Source organism: Ooceraea biroi, chromosome 7 (genome assembly GCF_003672135.1).
Source record: "Ooceraea biroi isolate clonal line C1 chromosome 7, Obir_v5.4, whole genome shotgun sequence".
NCBI lineage: Eukaryota > Metazoa > Arthropoda > Insecta > Hymenoptera > Formicidae > Ooceraea > Ooceraea biroi.
The window spans coordinates 14,855,610-14,877,575 of record NC_039512.1 but is presented as its reverse complement, the minus strand read 5'-3'; the positions used below and the strand labels follow the sequence as shown (position 1 = coordinate 14,877,575).

Genomic DNA, 21,966 nt, shown 5'->3' with positions numbered 1-21,966 from the left:
AGTGACTTTAGTTGCAACTATGGTATAACAGCAGGCTTCGTTTGCAACGGAGCTATGCACGCGTTCCTCTTACTCGTCTAGACCAATCAGCGCAAAGATGCGCGTTAAGCTCGATAACGTTAGGTTTACGGCGCAACCATACTCGAGGTGTTTCGTGTGCGTTCGTTGATACGTTTTGATGGATTGCCATTTATGGTGATCTCGAGAGTGACAAGAAAAGGAAAAGTATCTATCGTGCGACGATTGTGATGCTGTAGACAAACACCGCGAGGAGGAACACGAGAACGCACGCAAAGTTCGCGCGCACGCTCGCAAAATAAGTAAGCAGAGACCACTTCACGTGGCGATGTGCCTGCCTCGCTCGTCACGAATGTCCGCGTTATCGCGACGCCTTTAGTCATGCACCGTGCGTTGATGCTGCTCGGCAAATATAAAGATGACGGCATCATCGCGTATGAATAAGCCGCGATACTCGCACGGTTCAGGTGCCCGATTGTAGTTCCTGTCCGACCGTCCGATCGCGTCTTTCTCCAATTTTACAAAAGAAAAAAAATAGAAATGCGATTGTACGTAAATTTGTATTTCGATCTGTCATTCGATTGAACAGACTCGCTGCGTTCCATCACAGTTTTGTTATCTTTCTTCCTTTTAATCGTGTCGATCTCGTCGAGCTTTCATGTCTAATATTTCGTGGTCCTATCGCTGTTTTCCGTGATTCTTTCTTAATCGTCTATTTTGATTTCCTGTCATGTTTCTTGCTGTCTCGATGCTCATTGGTATATTCATGATTGTGTAGGATGTTTGGCAGCTCAGGATGGCTGGTTTCAGTGGGGATGCTACTGACAGGATTGTTGGCCTCTCTAGTCCAGGCCAATTATCCTCCACCAGAGAGATTAACGGGTATGAATCCCTGCATTAGCAAGCAGACATGCCACGAATGTATACAAACTCCGCATTGTGCCTGGTGCGCAGCACCGGTAAGTTTTTATTAGTCTGAGCTGTGTACTACTCTTTTTATGTGACTATTGCACTTGCTAGAAAGATAAATTTGTCTCTTTCCCTCTCTCTTTCTCTTTACAGATAACTGATATAGGGGGGGGGGGGGGTTAGATCCCGTTTAACGTTTGCACACATGAATACTAATACATAGCTTCTTTCTTCATAGAAATTTCCTGAGAAAAGGTGCTTCTTACCGAATATCAATACAAAGATATTTGCGACTTGTCCACCGGAATATACATGGAATCCAGACAATGACTTTAGTATGCTGCGACATCGTAACTTGACAAAGGGTGGATACGCTGCTGGCAGTGGTGGTGGGTCAGGAGGATACGGTAGCATCGAGGGCTCGTATTCCAACTTTTCGTCTTCCAGTTCGTCCTCCTCTCATTTCCACAGAGAAGGCTCGAGTGTCAGCGGCAGCAGGAGGCAGGAGGCTGTACAGATGTGGCCACAGGAAGTTAATCTCAAACTTAGAATAAGTAAATAATTTCATTTCCACCCACAAAACGAGTATCACGAACGGTACCATTAATGTGTGCGAATGATCTGTTTCAGACGAAGCTTACAGAATGTCGTTTGCTTATTCCCAAGCGGAAGATTATCCCGTCGATCTCTATTATCTTATGGATTTGAGCAAATCTATGGAAGACGACAAGAAAAGATTGTCTGATTTGGGCCAGTTATTGGTCGAGAGTATGAGCAAGATCACGAGTAACTTTCGTCTCGGTTTTGGCAGCTTCGTCGACAAAGTCGTCATGCCGTATGTCAACACGGTGCCAAAATCGTAAGTCTCTTGCCGAAATCGTTATCGCCAATCGTGTGATCGATACCGATCAGTTTTGCTTATCGTTGCGTTTCAGTCTTATTGAACCATGCGATGGTTGTGCGGCGCCTTACGGATACAGAAACATTATGAGACTGTCGCAAGATACGAGCCATTTTGCGGTAAGCACAATAATGAAAAAAAGGAAGAAAAACCAACAAAACAATGTAAAAAGACACGCGTATAATTTTATATCATACAGTATAGTTCTTAGGAAATTGTGCCAAGACTGAATCGCTTCTAGCTACAGAATCCGCATTCTATAGAAATTCTGGACTCTAGTGAAATCCGGATTAATGTTTATGAAAGAAAAGAAGGAGGAGAGACTCTTGTTTTCACAATGTTCTCAGAGTTTTTTTTCCTTTTCTTTGAAGACGCATTTTTGCAGGGATTGGTGCGAAACGCATCCGTGTCTGGCAACTTGGATGCGCCGGAGGGTGGCTTCGACGCGATCATGCAGGCGATAGTTTGCCGAAATCAGATAGGCTGGCGCGAGAAAGCGCGCAGGCTGCTCGTCTTCTCGACGGATGCCGGTTTCCATTACGCGGGTGACGGCAAGCTAGGCGGTATCGTCAAACCGAACGACGGTCTGTGCCATTTAGACACCAAGGGCACGTACACTCATTCCTCCCTGCAGGATTACCCGAGCATTTCGCAGATCAATCTGAAGGTGAAGCAAAACGCGATCAACATTATATGGGCGGTCACCGAGGAGCAGATCAACGTGTATAAGCGATTAACGAAGCATGTCGAGGGCTCCTTCGCCGGGAAATTGTCCGACGATTCCAGCAATGTCGTGGAACTGATCCGCGAGCAGTACGACGCCATTTCGAGCTCGGTAGAGATGAAAGACACTGCTAGCAGTGCAATCAGGGTCAAGTACTTTTCCCGATGCCTGGGCACCGGGCCCGCGGTCGAGACATCCAAGTGCGATGGATTAAAAGTCGGCACGAAGGTGGACTTTATCGCGGAAATCGAGGTTACCAGCTGCCCGGCCAATAGATCGGAATGGAAACAAAAGTTTGACATTTATCCGGTAAGATAACATCTCGATCGTTATCGTACAAGCTATCGATGTAATTATTTTTATCGTTGCTCACGTATTTATAATTGTAATCTGTAATGTTCTCTTCTGTGTGAATAACGTACTAGGTTGGCATCAACGAGACTCTCACGGTGAATCTGGAGATGCTGTGTGACTGCGAGTGCGAGCGCGAGGGTCACATGTACGAGGAAAAGTCGGCCGAGTGTAACGGCGTGGGCACGCTCAAGTGTGGGGTGTGCGAGTGTTACGACGGTTTCTTCGGCAAACGCTGCGAGTGCAGCCCGCACCAGGAGCTCACTGGTTTCGACAAGCACTTCCAGTCGTGTCGGCCGGACAATACCACCCTGGTCGATTGTTCCGGTCGTGGGACGTGCGCCTGCGGCCAGTGCGAGTGCGAGGAGCGAGAGAATCCAGACGAGGTGATATCGGGACACTTCTGCGAGTGCGACAACTTTTCCTGCGATCGGGATCAGGGTGTACTCTGCTCGGACCACGGCACTTGCGAATGCGGTCAGTGCGTCTGCAACGCTGGCTGGACCGGTCCATCCTGCAACTGCAGATCTTCCAACGACTCGTGCGTCGCGCCTGGAACCACCAACGGCGTACTTTGCTCCGGCCATGTGAGTGTTTAATGATGCAGAGATGGCACCTTGTTTTTACCTTGTTTCAGTAATCCTTTAATGTGTAACGTGTGGCATCGCGCATTTTCAAGAGAGTTGTATTCACCATTCAATGCGGATTCGCAAAATTGTTTAGTGAAAAATGCGAGGAGCTTCTCACTCACCAATGCCTTGCTCTCGTTTTATAAATAGGGCGATTGCATCTGCGGCGAATGCATCTGTCACGAGGAGGGTAACACGCGGTATTCCGGTAAGCACTGCAACAAGTGTCCGACCTGTCCGAGCCGTTGCGAGGAATTGAAACCGTGCGTGCAGTGCCAGATGTACAACACCGGCAACTACAGCGACCCGGAGGAATGCGCGAGAAACTGCAAGGAGTTTGTGCCCGAGGGCGTGGAGACGGTGATCGTCGACGTGGACAACGACGAGGTGCCGTGCTTTGGCACGGACGAGGACGATTGCAAGTACAACTTCGTCTACTACTACAACGAGACCAATTGCCTGAAGGTGCGCGCGCAGAACGAGCGCGAGTGCCCGCCGCAGGTCTACATGCTCGGAATCGTCCTGGGTGTGATCGCAGCGGTGGTCTTGGTCGGCTTGGCATTGCTGCTGCTGTGGAAGCTTTTAACTACTATACACGACAGGCGAGAATTCGCTCGATTCGAGAAGGAGAGAATGATGGCCAAATGGGACACGGTTAGACTCGTGCTCGATACATTTCCGAGATTTATTTTACACCGGCCGTCTCTCTCTCTCTCTCTCTTAATGTATTTTCCCTTTTGCTCCGTAGGGAGAGAATCCAATCTACAAGCAGGCCACTTCCACGTTCAAGAATCCGACTTACGCGGGAAAGTAACTTGTGCAATTGGAAGCGGAAGTAACGTGAAATCTTGGAGGAAGAATCACAGCGACGTGACAGCGACGCGATCCCGAGCAATTCGCGAAGCGAACTGTGCGAGTACCCGCAACCCGTGTGCGATTACACTCGGTAATCTCGATCTTTCGCACTGCAACGGCGCGAACGGCCTCGCGAGGATCTAACGAGATCTAGATTTACCTTTGTAGCGTATTACTACTGAAAGAAACTAATATTTAAATACGGCATACTCTATTTTGTTGAGATATTTCGAAAGAACTTGAGACTTAATACTGCCATATAACATAGACTGCGTTGCGGACGTGTGCGCGCGTACGTGCGGAACGCGCGCCGCTCGTTTACAAAGTAGTAAACATAATACGTTATCACGATTTAATACCGTGCTATTTAGGCTAATTTTTGATATTCAAGTGCCTTTATAACGACGACGTTATGCTTGCATTAACTCTCTCGGTTACACCTCTGCATTTTCTACTATATACGAACTTGTACAGAGTTTAATGTAATTTATGTACTGGGACTTGGATTCTTAGGAACAAATTCCGTAGCACCGTGGAAATCTCAAAAGTTGCCAATTATTTCGACGAAACGCAATGTTTTGTTGGTTTTTTTTTCCTTTTCGCGCGCATTCGACGGCACTTTTCTCGAAAATCGATGCGAAATACGTATCGTACAACTTTTCACTTGGTGACTCGGATAGTGACTAGTCCCGAGAATCAGTCTCATTACATTTCATTACGTGCTTGCATATACACTCGCGATATGTGAACCTTGACTTTTGTTATCCCCCTTGTGATCGGAAAGGAGCACGACTGTCCGAGATCTTCCCATATATACATATATACATACATATATGTGTATTGCATCTTCCGAGTGCAATTCATGAGGTATACTTTATATTATGCAACAAAATTTGACGATGCATTTATCTTTGAATAATCTTTCGTCCCCCTGTAATGTAATTCATTTTAACTTTATTACACGTGTACTCTCTATTACTTTTTCTCTCTTTTTTTGCGCGACGAGGAAGACCCTCGAGAGGGAGTGTCTTTATAGGAAATTGTATAAATGTATAAAGTATTGCTCGCGAGTAGAAATAAGTTTTTCCCGTGTTATAATGTTAGTGCTCGATTGACTCGTAGTCCCTATTTCATTATATATATATATATATATATATATATATATATATATACACGTATATTTATACACACACGTATAAATGTATAAATATATACATATAGCCAGAATGTAATCGGTGATCAAACGGTTGTAAATCGGTCACTCTTAAGGTGAGGAAAGGCGGGGACGAGAATAACTCTGAGATGAATAACCGGCGTCTGAACTGAACATACATGATAATTATTTATTTCAGTCCTCTCCATTTGCGAATCTCGCCAAGAGTATCGATCTCAAAGGACTACATAATGGCCAGACTCTTCTCTAAGAGACTCAACGAAAGGAAGATTTATAATTGTTCTTTGTGCAAACCGTTTATTCTTGATTTCGTTTTCTGATGCTTTTATTGCGACTGTTTTTACGATGACTGCAGTGTCGTTAATCGCGTTTATTCGTGTTTTTTTTTGGCACTAACTTGATACATGTATCGATTGTTGTAACAAACGTCACGTGCAATTGCTTGCAAATCTGGTAGATCATGTGTAAATCCTATGCGAGGTTTAATAAAGACGACGTGTCGGTAAGGATCGCTGTTTCGTCATTTTCGGAAAGGGGCTCTGGATAGTATTTATAAAATTACCACGTGCCACCTAAAGATAAAACCTGATAATAATCGAGAAAACATGTTTTCATTGGTACTGAAAATTCAGCGGCATGATCGACAGCAAACATCTGTCATGCAGCTCTCTACACGTGTTTATAGGAAAAAGATAATTAGATATAAGCTAAATATAACGTTAAATTGATGTACTTTTCTTCTTGACTAGTTTAATCGGCGCGATTCCTCGTGTATGAATCATATATAATTAATATATAATCATATATCATTTTGAATATATTCTCGTATATTCGTGTATCATATATAATGTACATTATACGTTGCATTATTTATATCAACATTTATTTTATCATTAGTGTTGAAACACGCCCGAAATTGTTAAAATGGAAAGAATTCTGCTCGTCACGCATGTACGTTCGTCATTTTCACAAAATTACCTTGAAAAATGCAGAAGCAAATAAGCCCGGATGAATTAGCCTTAATTAATGTTTTTGTTGTTTATCGATATAAGATATATAAACGAGTATCAGTGGAACGAATGAAAGCCTGTTTTCTTTTTTTTTACAAAAAGCATTAAGTGAACGGAGGCCACTCGTGAGAGATAGCAGCTTCATTAGCGAAGGCGAAATGAAGAAACGAAAATATACGGTATATCAGTATACGGTTTTTCGAAATGTCTCGTAAAGACATATTAGATAAAGAATCAATCGTCACGAGGCAACGAAGAACAGTTCTCGTGCTTCCTTCGACTTCCTTCCAGTACGAGTGATTTTTTATCTTTCGTTTGAAACTGTCCCGACGAGACCATTAGCCGTTGACCGTTGACGGAACGAATATTACATATCGGCATGGCGAAGAAAGTAACAGCCCACGTCTCATATAATAATAGGCTCGGCAACCTTCGGCAGTTTCGAAAGATCTTGGCGCGGGTAGAAATGAAACGAACAGAGAATAAACGTAGCGGAACAAATATTTCAAGAATACAAAGGTATGTCCCAAAGTCGTACTTAGGTACCAAAAAAAAAGAAAGAAAGAAAGGAACTGACTTTTGTGTGCAAAACTCGAGAAAAATTCGCCATTATTATGTCCTCCGAGACGTGCGCCTCGCATTGCACAGAGAGTGACAGAGAGAAATTGCGCGATCATGACTCGTGCGAATGCGATGATGCGACACTCGATTATTTTCGAGTTCTAATTGGTTGACCCTACTGTACGCGTTCGGTTTGAATGCTGGGCTCCGGTTAAAACGTGTGCTGAAAGTCTCAATTATGAAAAAGCGGGCGCGCACAAACACGTTTTACCGATAAGATTTCAAGAAGCACGTGTGTCTCTCTCTCTCTCTCTCTCTCTCTCTCTATTAATTTTTAACAAACTTTAAGCTGTTACTGCTCGACAAAGAAAAAGTAACAGAGAAAATATTGTGCAACTCGTCGCGTGATTTCACTGATTGCAGAACAAGACGTACGGATAAACGAGTCGATTCGCAAGACGATTTTCATCATCGTCATTGATTTCGTCAAGGAGCAAAAAGGGGAGGAGAGCACGTTCTCTCGTTTCTTGCGTTAATCGATCAAGTATTAGTGTATAATCGATGACAAATTTCCTGCGTTACTTTTATGTAAACATATATATATCAGTTTGCATGAGATTCTCATGCGCATCTTCGACTCTGTTGCGATTCGCGTGTGCCTCGCGGTGCCATCACGTGTGTTTACTCCAACGTTTCGACGATGCAACGTAGAGTGAGCTAGAGGGAGTGGAGGAGGAAGAGAAGGAAAGAAATAACAAGGAAAGGACAGTAAGAGGAGAACGGTGTAGCTAGACGGCACGATACGTGTGCGACGCGCGCGCAAAACATACATATATATATACACATATTTTTTTATTACACACATACACGAAATAATATACATATACTCTAGATATCGCGATAGTATACACGTCAGTCGGCCTCCATATATCACGCTCACGAGCTCGCGCTCGCGCGCACGCACCCGCGCCCGCGCGTCATCGCCTCGGAGCTACGGCGCACAAAGCGCATCGTCGGTTCCTCGTTCCTCGCGCGTCCATTCGCGTATTTTAACGCGAGTTTTGCTGTTGTGCTGGTGCCTCGGTCCCTGTAGCTACGTTCCTTCTCTCTCTCTTTCCCTTTCTCCCTCCGCGGCATACCATATCACCGGAGAACACTGTGCGTGCCCTGCACACGATTGCACGCAGGTAAAACGACACATTTTCTTCCGCTTTGTCCGTACGGGCGGGAGTATAGAGCGTCCCGTAAAACAGCTGTCTGAAACAACTCATCTGTCTCTCACCTTCTCCGTCGTACCTGCATCGTCGTTGCCTCTATTGTGCGCGTCGTGCCGCGTGCTGTGCGTCTCGCTTCCACACGTGCGTCATTGCCTGTTCCTCTCGTTCGCCTCTCCTCCCCCCGGCTCCCCACTTCTCGGTTCTCTCGGTGGCTTTCGGCCGGCCGAGGCCAGCGCAGGCTCGAGGTAAACCCTCGACGAAGCGCTCGCATTCGTCGACGCGAACTCTCCCTTGGTTGTCACGCGCTATTAATATTCTCCGGCTCGTCCACCAGTCGTCTTCCGAGAGTGCGAGAGAACGTGTCATGCTCATCAGCTAGACGCGCATCCGACTAGAGACGGTAACTACGAAAACGGAGACGACAACAACGAGGACGACGAGTCATGGAGCAGCTAGCGAACGCAATTTCGCGGTGGGTGCATCCCCGCGATTACGACAACGACGTCGCCGCGCGTCGTCCGCTCGAACCGTCGTCACTCGGCCAGGAGGCCGAGTCGTCACACCGTCCTCGTGATTCCATCGAGGAGAATAACGATTACGAGTGCCACAGCGAGTTTTGTCGATATTGCAACGCCTTGGAGAAGAGCTTGCTTTGGGAAGGTTGTTACACCGTCTTCATCAACGTCTACATATTGCTCCTGTTCAGCGTAGTAGTCTGGTGAGTCGCTCCGTCTCGGCGCACATGCACGATCTTTGTTTTTCAATCTCGTAGACTCTCGTATAGGTCCTTGCTTTCTGCTTCCGTTCGATTTATCGCTTTGTCCCTTCTTTCGCGTCTTTTAACGCGCGTATTTCCGCACGTTCGGGGCCAACTTTTGCTACGTTGCGTCGTTGCTTCGCTTTTCCCTTTCTATCGTTTCTATCGCAATTTTCGTCGCGTCGGCGTCGGCGTCCGCGTCCGCGTCCGCGTCCAAGTCGAAATATCGGTGTTAACGTAACGTAGTCGCGCGCGCGCCTCCTCTCGCGTATGCGAAATGCGCGTTTTGCGTCTCGCGATAACGCGCCGTGCCCCCTCATCCGTATCCGTGACGTCATATCACGCCGCGCCGCGTTACAGCTGTTTCGTGCAAGTGAGTTTGCCTTCTAGGTCAAGGCCCCGAACGCGCGGATGCTCGCGCGGGGGATTTCGCGCACCGAGATTGTCGTGCGCATATAGATCAATGTGCGTGTTTACAATCGCGTGCAGTCATCAATACGTATTTGCGCATTCATAAACGTCGAGCGCGAGTACACGAGGCATTGCCGGCAAGAAAAATTGCGGATCGGAGCACGTTGACCGTCTTACGCGCACGCGTAGGCGTGCGCATATGTCACTTCCGGTTACATGCATGGATCAACGCGTGCACTGGCACGCACGCATGCACGCACCTTGCCGCGCACGTGGTCTTTCTTTCTCGCGGAATGTCCTCGTCAACGTCCTTGATCCGCGGATCCGATCTGGACCGCAATGTCACGAAAGACACGATGGTGATGGCTATAACGACGTAGGACGCGCGTTTCTTACGTTATTTCGCCTCCAAGTTCCAAGCTTACTCCAAAAGTTGAAATCCGATAACGCGCGCGCGCACTAGGTAAAAACGAAATGCCAAACGGGGCCACAGGTTGAATAAGTTGAAGGAGAACCTGCAACCGGATTTTACTCATAATCGTTTATCTGTTTATCTAACTGACCGACTTGTTTGCCCGATTAAAGATAATAACATCACGCGATCGATTAACATTACGATTCCTCGTGCATTTTTACGCATTATTTTTATGTACAACGAGGACGTTCCTGCGACAAAAATTCAACGTCTGTCAAATTAACATCAGGGCGTATGATCGTTTTGCATATTTTATACTCGCTCCTCGCTACTCGAAAACCTAATCGAGATGTTTTATTCGAGATAAGATACTTGCGACTTGTTTGCCGTTATATTTTCGCGTCGCAGAGATTTGCCAGATTTGCAATGCTGACTTACGATGCGTGTTGCAGGGCTTACAATGGACTAGGGATGCCGCAGATGCCCTTTGGTATCATTACCGTGTATGTTATTATTCAAATGATGGTCGTGTACAAAGTAATTAACACGCTAGCTCCAGCAGAGTAAGTTCCGAAAATGTCTAGTATAATTTGTCACTTTGCTTCGAGTTGATTTTTGACCCTTGGTTGACTATTATTGTTTTAGTAATTAGAATTTCTCACCTTTCAGGGAGCATCCGAAAGTATGCTCTAGGCTTCACTCCGTGTGGAAGAGACTGGGACAGTTGCGAAACGAGCGACGGGAAATTGTAAATTCTCTCTCTTTTCTTCCTTTGAATTTTTTGAAATATCTCGAAACTGCGTTCCCCGCAAGGGACGCAAAGCCGCGCGAATCAGACTGATAATTCTGTTTGAAAACTTTTCAGTATCAGTTCCTCCTTTGTTCCGTGGCAATCGGCCTATGGCTTTTTGGTCGCATAAGCTCATCGAGCAGCCGAAACACGATATACTGGAGCATCATATTTGCTCCGCCTGTACTGCGACTACCGTTAAGAATATCCGAGATGATAACAACGTACCTCAGATCGCACGGAGGTAAGCGTCTTGATATAATTAATATAATTGAAGGAGAAAGACAAAGTTAAAAATCCCAGCAATTTCAAGTATTTCAGGCATTAATAAATAATGAAACGTAAATGGAAATAATAAAGAGCCTGTGTACACGCAAACTTATTAATTAGATTCTCATTCTCGAAAGATTTTCAGACGATTCCATGTATTATATGGTGGACGGATTTTCACATGTTTCTTTTTAGACCTGATAAACAGTAACAGTAATAAGAGCGATGATGCTTTTTTTCCCCCTATTTCAAGATTGGAGGTGCGACAGCGACATCGAGGATGAATTTTTACCAGTGGTGACAGAAGCGAATCTTCAAGTATTGAATCGCGTGGGAGAGACTGGCGATCGTTCGCCGACACCGACGCTGACGAGTGCATTGTGGGACGATTTTAACGGTACGCGTTTACGTATAATATGCGATATATATATATATATATATATATATATATATATATATATATATATATATACAGGGTGTCCGGTAATGATCGCCCCAGCTTCCGTACACGAGTAGAGCGGATCGAGACGAAGAGAAAAAAAGTCCTATACCGTTTTGCGATATTCGCAATAATAATCGAAATATTGAATATTAAAGTCAAGCGAATCCAGAGCGCGCGGAGGCGAGTGCCGAGCCGCTCGAGGTATAGGATTATTATTGCGAATATCGCAAAACGGTACAGGACTTTTCTCTTCGTCTCGATCCGCTCTACTCGTGTACGGAAGCTGGGGCGATCATTACCGGACACCCTGTATATATATTAAGTTGAATATAATTCAACTTAAAAGCAATAACACATTTTCATCGACTCGAATCGCGGATACTCGCGGCTTGGAGGAAATCCTTTTAGCAGTATGTTACATGGTTACATCCGCGTGCAAACTCGTTGACGGTCACTCTCGCTGAACTTGGCGGGTTTGCTTACAGGTCCTTTAAACGACGAGGATCTCGTGGAGGGACTGAACATACCCTCGCACGAGGAGGGAAGTACCGACGGTGTGGAACTCTCGGAATTGGAGCTCAGTGTCAGCGAAAACGACGCCGAGGAGAACGACATGAAATTCCAGGCCGGCCACTTTGAGAAGAGTTCCTCTTCGTCTTCCGAGGAAGAGATCTTGGACTCTAACAAGATCAGTGCCGTCAGCAGCGACGAGAGTAATGGCGATAGCGACTTTGAAATAATCGACAAGGAAGAAGTAGCAAAGATAAAGATATGATGAAACCCGATGACGGTGCGATATTAATAAAATTGAAAATTATCCGCGCAATAAAATTCGTACATGTAAACACGTCCTTTTATTTAGCTGCAAACGTGAAAATACCCTATTGGTTAATTAACGATTTGATCGATTTGATGGTAAAGAGGTTCGCTCAAATCGCGAGGAAATTCAACTCTGCCAGCAAAATTAAGTCAAACGAACGAAATGATTTCTTCGTTTGTTACTCTTGTCTCGTTTCAATCGCGAACACGAACGCGCAAACGCGCGATATCGTATCGAGTATCGATCAGGCGATCTATGCAAAGATCGAAAAAAGGAAAACAGATTTCTTCACTTAACGATAGTTGTGTATGTACAATACATTTGATGGTATTGGAACATCGTGGACGATAAATAGGCATATGTACATTTGCAATGTAATAAATATGCACAAACGTGTACAAACACTTGAATGAGTCAGTTTACACGTTTGACCTAATTGCGACGAATAGCAGTGACTATGCGACATTGCTGCGTGATGTGAGAATGTGCGAAAGAAAGAGAAAGAGAAAGAGAGAGAGAGAGAGAGAGAGAGATGATCAATAGAGGCTGCACTCTTTGGTAGCGCGAACAAACGATTAGACGTGTAAGAATGTATTATATTGTAACATGTGTCTGCAAGATGTGTAAAATAGGAGATGTGCGCAAGAAGGTATCCGATGAGGTGTTTGTCGAGTCTGGCGCGTTTTGTAGATCATTTATAATTGGTGTTGTCATCTTATTCTTGTCTACGCATCTCTACATCTTTTAAAATACACGAAACAGATACAAAAATGTATAACTATTATTATTATTATTATTATATTATACAAACTCCTTTCCCGCGCACAATTTTTTAATCACGAGAAAATGAGCGTAAGCGTAAATTTTCGTGGAGCTCAAGTAGAACAAGAAATTCTCTCGATAAATGAGATGACGAGAAAACCGCTTACTCTTGAGAGTGATCTTCCCGAGATTAAATCAACTTATTACAAGTTAATTAAATTCGAAAATCAAAACCGTCTTAATTTGTCTTAACGCACACATTCCTTTGATTCATATTTTAAATCAAACTGATGAGACTTGCATTTTGTTTTTATTCATCAAACTTTTATTTTGTTTTGTGTGTTTCTTGTAAAACTTACGTTTTATTAACTCCCAGGTCCTTTTCAAACGCTATCGTTCCAAATTAAGGGGATCCTGGAGTGGCTAGTGAACTCCTTCGTATTACTGATGGAGTGAATAATGTTTTTAAATAAATCTTTTCATTGATAAAATGAAAAATCCTTTTGCACTATGTCAAGGAACTAATCTTGTTACTCTTGGTCACGATTTCACACGTGAAATTTGGCATGACATTTTCTTAACTTAATTTAGCTTTTTTATTATGCTTCTAAATTCACTTCAAAAAGCATCATCAAGTATTCGTTTATTGTCCCTAGCGTGGACAACAGCCATTTCGTACGTACAAAAAGCGCCAAAGTTTTATATAAAGCACATTATTGAAGTAGAAAATTGTAATTGTCAAACTTTTTTTCGTTTCAAACAGAAAGTCTTGTTGTCCACGATTCATTGATCGTGGAAAAGGATTTTTCATTCTGTGCAAACAATAAAGAGAATTCTTTAGAAAAAATCACTTATTCCGCCGGTAATACAGACGACTCCAGGATCCCCTTAACGCGCACCTACAAATTAATTCGCACACGAATTCACAACTTGGTTCGATGGTACATTACACTCGAGTCTGTTATTGCCTTCCTTGTCGCAAGCGTTATTGGCATCGAGCAATGTTGCACTATTTACATTGACAAATCCGGAATCTCGCGACCCTTCTCCTTCAGGTTGCACGGAGGCGATCGGCCGAGCGTTCTTCCTTTCCGGCAACACCTTGAGAAATGCCTCTTGCCAAGCGTCACCCTCGCTAACTCGCAGCAGTATCTCAAAAACTGGAAAAATTCGACAGTCGATTATACTAGAAGCTCACACACATTTCGTGTCATCGAGAAATTATTTAGTAAACGTTGATAAATACTTATAAATTGCCAATACGAGAGTTCAAAACGTGTCAATTGTCCCCCGGATGATCTTACCATGATCTATGGTCAATACCTTCCTCGCCTTCATCTGCAGGAACTTGTCTAACGGCAACCGTCCGTGTCTAACGCCCGCTTTGATCGCTAGTTTGTGGCATATACCCTGTATTTCGAGTACTCGATAGAGAGAGAGCGAAGGAGATCGAAAGAGAAGCATTCGTGAGTAGTTTTACCTTGTGTGAATTGTGATCGACGAGACCACCTATGACGTATACGCAATCGTGATCCAAATAATCTATCACGTTCTCCGACTCGCTCGTGAGATACACAATTTTCTCGTTGGGGTAAATATTTATATACGACTTGGTATAAAAGCTCACCTGTACACCATTCAGCAAGATTATAACATTCGTTCAATCTATATACCATCAAGAGAAACGTAATAAACGAGTGTGTAAATAGTAGAGCTAACATACATCCCAATGTCTGTATCCATTGTGCTTCTCCATATCGGCCCGCGACTTGCCAGTAAAACTGGTGAGGGAAAATTGCATGGGCGCCGTCGCCCTTCTGTTCAAAGTGTAGCACCTGAGTATCTGTTTCGTCAGCTTAGCAATATCCTTATCGATCATCAGCTCGTCGAACGAGAGATCGATGGTCACCGTGAGTGTGCATGGACTGGCTGCCATGGTACTCTGCTTCAAGAACTTTCTCGATGGGCCCAGGCTCAAGTTGTTTGCGCGCGCGTAAGCGCGTTTCTCCCTCGCTTTAGCTTTCTCTCGCAATCTACGCTGATAAAAACATCGTTCCGTTACGAGTTGAGGCAAAAAACAGTCGAGATAACAGCCCGCGCGAGATGCACGAGTCTCGCCTTTCGCGAGTCGTTATAGAGTAACGCGAAATTCCCAACAGGGAAAGAGGCCCTAATTCGTTCACTTTTTACACATTGTATATTTTTAAGTACGCCTTGGGTATGAGAAACTCGAAAAAATAGGGCAAACTTTACGAAATTTTGTACGCTGCATCCGTACGTGACGTTAGGGATTTCTAACCTCTTCTCAAGCTTCCATTCTAGCCACTTTTCCTTCTTTTTCACCTGCTTCAGCTGACGCTTGCTCATACTCGTCGATAGTTCGGATATATCATTCGCAACGACGGTCTTGTCATTGTCTATCTCGCCGATCTCGCCGGACAATTCACTCTCCCTGGTACAGTTAACCGCATCACTCTCGTTTGACATGATACACTCGACGACATGTGTGTCCATGGCTAAAGCCTTGTGTCCACGATGCTAGTAATCGAGATTCTCGATCCGAGAATTGTGTAGCCAATCCACTTGTAGCTTTTATGGAAAAGCATCGTGGACACAAGCTTAAGGCTGATATTACATTCATACGACCTAAGACTGCGTTCCAATATTCACTGCCACTTGCCAGTACTGAAACTCTATAGTTTATGTCACGTACATTATAGCTTTTCAGCGCTAGCAGTGAATTTTGGAACACAGCCCGAGTATAGCCGAGTGCAGCCGAATGGCTGAAGGCGTTTCGCGAGTTTCGTCGTTTTTGTTGTTCGGAATCCAAAGTTCGGATCGTTGCGAGGCGTACTATCGCGGGAGAAACCATAAGGAAAACGCGACGAGAGAGCAGTACTGCGTCCCGCAAAAGGGACGAAGGTCTTTAAACGAGCGGGCGAAGAAGGAAGAAGGTGGGGCAGTTTCATCCGAGTGAAAAATCGAGTTCGAATTATCGTCGGTCACCTCGCCATCGTGTCGGCGGTACCTTTTTTTTCATCAAACGGCCGTTCATCTGATAGAGCAGCACGATGACGGAAAATCGTAAGTATCGTACATGAATCGCACAATCACGTTCAATTTCCAACTGCATACGATAGATTTCGGACGCTTTTCCCCTCTCTCTCTCCTCGTGATGGATATACGCTGAGCGAGGGAAATTTGTCGTTGCGTTCGACGTCGCCGTTCCTCCGTCGGAGTCGCTTGCGGCTCGAACGAAAATGGCGATTGACAAAGGCGCCGAAATATCGCGATGCTCCTCACGAATATTTGCGTTTGGCGCGTCTGTATTCGTAAAACGTATTTCTCGCGCGGCTATATTTTTCGTATTTCTTAAAAAACGAACTCGCACGTTGAATTGTCCTGTGCGATACGCCGACGTGTGCAATCGGCACACGAGATCACGATAAGATGGAGCGCTGACCGTTGAAACCTTCCGATTGAATGTTTTTGCAGAGTACTCCAATTATCAGCAGCAAGGTTACAACCAGTATAGCCAGCCACCACCGTCGGCTGGCCAAGATACGTCGTATCCACCTCCTTCGAGTGGCGCGGGTGGTTACAATCAATATAGTCAGCCGCCTCCAAGTACCGGCAGCAACTATGGCAGTTACAACAATTACAATTCCAACGCTGGCCAAGATTACAATCACTCCCAAAACCAAGGCTATGGACAGAATAGCTACGGTGGCGGCAGCGGTAACACGGGAAGCGGGGAGAGCGGTAATAATTATGGTGGGGGCTATGGACATGGAAATAGTGGAGGTAGCGGTGGAGGATACAATCGTAACTCGGGCGGTGGCTACGGTGGAGGTAAATGTTTTTCCTTTCCTTTTTCCCATGTTGCAAAAAATAACGAGGTTATCGAGGTTTCTTAAGCATCAGCTTACAAAGGACATTCAAATTTGATGATCCCGATGGATATAGTTCCTATTCTAATTTCTAATTTCATTGTATCTGCATGTTTCAGGCCAAGGAGGTGGCGGCGGAGGCGGTAGATACGGCGATCGCGGCAATTATGGAGATCGCTCTGGCGGTGGTTACAAGTAAGTCTATTTTAATAATTCTCGATACACATAAATGAGGTGACAAAGTGGAGCAAAAAAACTCCAGCATAAGCTAAACTAAAACCAAGAGCCACCACATTTACAGTAATCGGTTTCACGACAGTATACGACTTTGTTGAAGCAAAATCCAAGGTATGCAATGAAGTTTTTAACGCCAATAATGGAAAACTTGTAATCATCATTACAACACGGTTTTTGTGCCCAATCGGGTGTTAATATGTTTAAAGTATGCCTACAGGTTTAACAGACAGATATAACTGTGGTAAAGAGGTAAAGAAACAGGTTGTATGTGACAAATGACGTAAAAAGGCTGTAATGTCGACATTCTATTTGCTAGTTTTAAAATATCATAGCAAAACACGTGACACACGCATGTATTCATCCAGCGACACACACACACACACACACACACACGTGCATACACGTGCACCTACCTACCTACATACTACGGCTACATGCAAAGATGTCAAATCCATCGAGATTCACAAAGTGATCGATGTCGCCACTGTGGCTACTGTTGTGATGCTATCTGTAGGCGTATCAGAGTATACGATTAGGTAGCTATTATATATTCAAAGTCTATCGTAAGAGATTACATTATCGACAAAAGTAAGTTTCGGGAAAAAGATGGAAACGTCTACGTATTTGCATGCTATTTGCCTCCAATCAATAATATGGTTTTACCGTATGCATTGTTGTTTCTAGCTATCATAGTATTTACATGTTATTACGCACGCCGTGTACAGACTGCTTTGAGAGATGATACATTCTTCCTTTTTTTTGTTTTTCGAGAGTTTACATCGTACTACGTGGTAGGATATATGTTACACACGCGTATGAGAAAGAAAAGTACGTGCCGCGTGTACTCAGCTGTACTTTGCGTTTATCGTAAATCTGTAGATCCCAACTGCAACATGTGCAACGGAATCAACGACAGTGTCGGAGTAGATACACGCAACAATACAACGGCAAAGTTACTTTATTCAGAACGCGACAGTAATCTCTTACTTTGCTATTTGAGAATCGTTGAAACTTGAAAGCTACCCGAAAAACATGATGTGTCTCTGCTGAAATGAAACTCTGGAATATTTTGCTCGAGATTTGTCTTGTCCATCCGCGAGATTCGCCTTACGATCAAAACAGTCAGACAACACTCGGATATATAACTGGCGTCGTTTTCTACATATTAATGAAAGGAATAAATAATCCCTGCATGTTAAACGAGACTGACGGACGTGATTCGACGTGACGGATGCGACGGTCCAATAATGCAAATATCATAATGTGATGACTACACAGACATTTAGACAAATAGGTACATCAATCAAGAAGAAAGGTGGCGAGCGGCATACATGCGATTCGCCATGCATCGATCGATCGATCACAGTCTGTCCATGAGTCAACTCATTGGTATATCTGCTTCTGTGTTTTAGCAGTGGCGGTGGCCGTGGTGGTTTTAACAAAGGTAAATGCACCAGACTGCTTGTACTAGTCTGGTGCTAATATTCTAGCTTTCACTCTACTATTTACGATCTTAAATGCTCGGTTACTCGGTGTACTATTATATGAAAGGGCTGCTATGCAACATCGCGGCAGGGAGGTGTGCAATATTCCTTCAAATGGTAATTCACCGTGATGTGATAATTACACAGCGCTCGTTGACGCAAGAACGAACGAGGAATGATGTACCTAATTCTAATTTTAACATCAAATTCGAATAACACGAGCTCATGTATCGTATGTAATCACCAATTGCTTTTTCTTTCTGTCTATATGATTCTCAAACGATGCGAGAGCGTCGTTCTATTTTACCTATTGTATTTTAGTGATTTTACAAACGAAACGTTCTAAAACTAGAGAGATATTTTCTATTATGTATCCCGTGAGATTTCTATGGTCAATCAAGTTTCGCACCACACGCGTCCTCCATGACATTGATTTAGTGAGAGGGAAAGAGAGAGAGGGAGAGAGAGAAAGAAACAGTTTTAGAAAGTCCCTTGAAAGCTGGAAAAAGGTTCGTCCTAAAAGGCACAAAAAAAGAAAAGAAAAAAATATTACACTATGGACGTTATATTTTCAAAATGACACATTTTGCGAAATGTATAACGAAATGGAGCGGTGGTTGTAACACGATGATCGTAGATCGAGACGTTTGATATTTGGTCATGTTTGGTCGGTCATCTAGATTGACGTATTTTTGTATATAATGAGCGTTGCAAGCGCAGAAAGAGTAAATAAAAGGCAGCTGGTGAGCTACTTGCCAATCTATGATTCAATCTCAAGGGTAAGAGATAATGTTGCAGCCCTTTTGTATGTTCAGCTGCAACCTTGCGTTTTGTGTGTTATATACGTATCGTTAGGCGTTCATGGGAATAATCTCCTACTAATACAATCGTTAACCGCGTGATAGGAGAGATAAAGAGACTTTATATGTGTGTACCGTACGTGTAAAAAAGATGTGATCGCAGAAAAAGAGAGAGAGAGGGAGAGAGATCTACGTTATTCGAAACCCGATAAACTTTGGATTTTTTTAGATGTGTAAGCCTGGGAAATATGGGAGTGCACAGCAAGCTTTCAATTATTATCGATAAAAATTGCGCACCTATTTTCGTGAAAATACCAAAGCAAACTAAAACTTTACATTTTCTAGAAACTGGAAAATGATATTGTCTGTTGCGAGTAACAATCATGCGTAATGGGGCAATGATCTGTTGAGGATACATACAATAAATGCGTATACATATTTGAGTATTTGATATATCTCGTAAGCTTCCGTAATATGTTATGAGAGGGAGAGAGAGAGAGAAAGAGAGAGAGAGAGAGAGAGAGAGAGAGAGCAAGAACGAGAAACTTTCGTTGCTCTGCCGTCGGTGTAAGATGTGTTTGTAAGATTAATATGTACATATATATCATAAAACTATATAGGAGGTAATTCAAACAAACGAGTATGGTTATCCGTTTCTTTCGCTTCTGCATATTTCAAAAACAATTAAGAAACAGGTGTAATTGATCAAGTGCAATTCCAATGAGCATTACATACATTAGGCGAGTGTGGAAATTACTAACATTCCGGGAGCCGTTTTTGCTGCGTAACTTTGTTGAGAGTCATTGTGTACGACGACTTTTGGAACGATGTATGGACAGTGTCTAGAAATTTCGGTATTGTCGTATAAAGAGGGAACGATAATGCAATCGAAACGCTCTCCTTGTACCTTTAGATTAGGATAGTAGCTCCGGGTCCAGTAGATACGCAAATATCTTTATTTCTTTTAGAGATTTTTATGCGACGAATATATGACTTTCGGTCCATTACAGGAGGCTACGGCGACCGTAACAGCGGCGGCGGTGACGGCATGGTTACGCAAGAGGATACCATTTTCGTATCCGGCATGGACCCATCGATCTCCGAGGAAGAGATCTGTCAACATTTCGGAGCGATTGGTGTGATAAAAGTACGTAGATACGCAACGAACAACGATTACGATCACCATCAGGTGACCTTAGTCACCTTAAGGGTACATCGAGTCAAATTTAAAATCGACTAAAATTTCGCATTTAATTATAGCATGACAAACGTACGGGCAAACCGAAGATTTGGATGTACAAAGACAAGAATACAGGGAAATCAAAGGGAGAAGCGACTGTCACCTACGATGATCAGAATGCCGCGCGTTCGGCAATCAGTTGGTTCGACGGCAAGGAATTCAAGGGTTGCACGATAAAGGTGCAAATAGCACAACATAAAAGTAATTGGCAGGGTAATCGCATGGGTGGTGGCCGCGGCGGCGGCGGCGGCGGCGGCCGTGGCCGTGGCGGTTTCGGCGGACGTGGTGGTGGTGGCGATCGTGATGATCATCATCGCGGAGGCGGTGACGACCGCCGTGATAGCGGAAGCCGCGGAGGCGATTGGAGGTAAAATCCGAGACGTTACGTCTCACGACACGATCAACTGTTCTCCAATATTTCACTGCAACCAAATAATTTCTATCTCAACAGGTGTCCCAATCTTGACTGTGGCAACACTAATTTTGCGTGGCGAGATCAATGTAATCTCTGTAAAAGCTCGAAGCCGGAAGGTCTTGGTTATGGCGGTGGCGGTGGTGGTAGCGGCGGCGGAGGTGGCGGCAGCGGCGGCGGTAGAGGAGGTGGTGGTCGCGGCGGCGGCGGCGACCGTGGAAGTCGAGGTGGTTACAGGGGTGATCGTGGCGGACGTGGAGGTGACAGAGGCGGCAGAGGTGGGGGTGGTGGTGGCGGTGGCTTCCGCGGTGACCGAGGTGGTCGAGGAGGCCGAGGTGGCCCCATGAGGGGTGGCGGCGGGTACGTTCCCTTTTTCACGTTTCTCCCCCCCCCCTCCCCCCTCCCCCCGAGATTCTTGAAAAACGCTCGCGCAATGGCAATCCTTGCGTGACTCTCGTTCGATAGGTGAAATGTAAAAAAGGATGTTGATTGACATTAATTTGCGCGCCGATTTTGTTTCAGCCGAGGCGACAGGGACAGGGATCGCCAACGACCGTATTAATTTCATTGGAGCGCAATTCGGCCGATTTACCATACGGAACGAATTTTATATACAATATCAATGCTTGTACATTTCGCATTGCGGATATCTCTACTTCTTTCTACGCCATATGTGTAGCTCGTACTACTTTCTCTTTGCGTTTTATATTCATAAACATAAACAACACATCAAGCGTGTGTTACATACACGTTCGTACAAGATTAAAGTCACATGAAATCAAACCTTTAATAGATAATTATAGTGAATTATCCCCGATAGGTAATAAAAGTCCAAGTGCTGTAAACGTACGTCTGGTCGATTTATTCACCACTGCCTCCCCTCCAAC

General features: G+C 44.4%; 4 protein-coding genes across 5 annotated transcripts; 3 read left to right on the top strand and 1 right to left on the bottom strand.

The window, feature by feature from the left end:
- The first annotated feature begins 9 nt into the window (after positions 1–9).
- On the top strand, positions 10–6,070 carry LOC105287806 (integrin beta-PS). Its single transcript, XM_011353597.2, has 9 exons — positions 10–320; positions 797–977; positions 1,166–1,481; positions 1,558–1,786; positions 1,863–1,947; positions 2,214–2,861; positions 2,978–3,490; positions 3,683–4,186; positions 4,281–6,070. The coding sequence occupies exons 2-9, from the start codon at positions 798–800 to the stop codon at positions 4,344–4,346; spliced, it is 2,541 nt and encodes an 846-aa protein (XP_011351899.1). The 5' UTR covers positions 10–320; position 797; the 3' UTR covers positions 4,347–6,070.
- A 1,871-nt stretch (positions 6,071–7,941) lies between these two features.
- LOC105287766 lies at positions 7,942–13,025 on the top strand. Its single transcript, XM_011353533.3, has 6 exons — positions 7,942–9,067; positions 10,385–10,495; positions 10,602–10,680; positions 10,798–10,966; positions 11,246–11,389; positions 11,920–13,025. Exons 1-6 carry the CDS (start codon positions 8,793–8,795, stop codon positions 12,207–12,209), a joined length of 1,068 nt encoding a protein of 355 aa, XP_011351835.1. The 5' UTR covers positions 7,942–8,792; the 3' UTR covers positions 12,210–13,025.
- A 293-nt stretch (positions 13,026–13,318) lies between these two features.
- On the bottom strand, positions 13,319–15,588 carry LOC105287774 (tRNA methyltransferase 10 homolog A). Its single transcript, XM_011353543.3, has 5 exons — positions 15,316–15,588; positions 14,740–15,049; positions 14,497–14,643; positions 14,321–14,426; positions 13,319–14,176 (listed from the first exon to the last, which is right to left on the bottom strand). Exons 1-5 carry the CDS (start codon positions 15,528–15,530, stop codon positions 13,923–13,925), a joined length of 1,032 nt encoding a protein of 343 aa, XP_011351845.1. The 5' UTR covers positions 15,531–15,588; the 3' UTR covers positions 13,319–13,922.
- A 192-nt stretch (positions 15,589–15,780) lies between these two features.
- Positions 15,781–21,926, top strand: LOC105287785 (RNA-binding protein cabeza). Of its 2 annotated transcripts, XM_011353554.3 has the most exons (8): positions 15,781–16,100; positions 16,512–16,868; positions 17,026–17,101; positions 18,556–18,587; positions 20,438–20,574; positions 20,688–21,034; positions 21,119–21,439; positions 21,602–21,926. In XM_011353554.3, exons 1-8 carry the CDS (start codon positions 16,088–16,090, stop codon positions 21,639–21,641), a joined length of 1,323 nt encoding a protein of 440 aa, XP_011351856.1. In that variant the 5' UTR covers positions 15,781–16,087; the 3' UTR covers positions 21,642–21,926. The 2 variants fall into 2 exon arrangements, with proteins under 2 accessions (XP_011351856.1, XP_011351863.1); XM_011353561.3 differs by lacking the exons at positions 15,781–16,100; positions 18,556–18,587 and having other exon boundaries at positions 16,518–16,868.
- Positions 21,927–21,966: the final 40 nt, after the last annotated feature.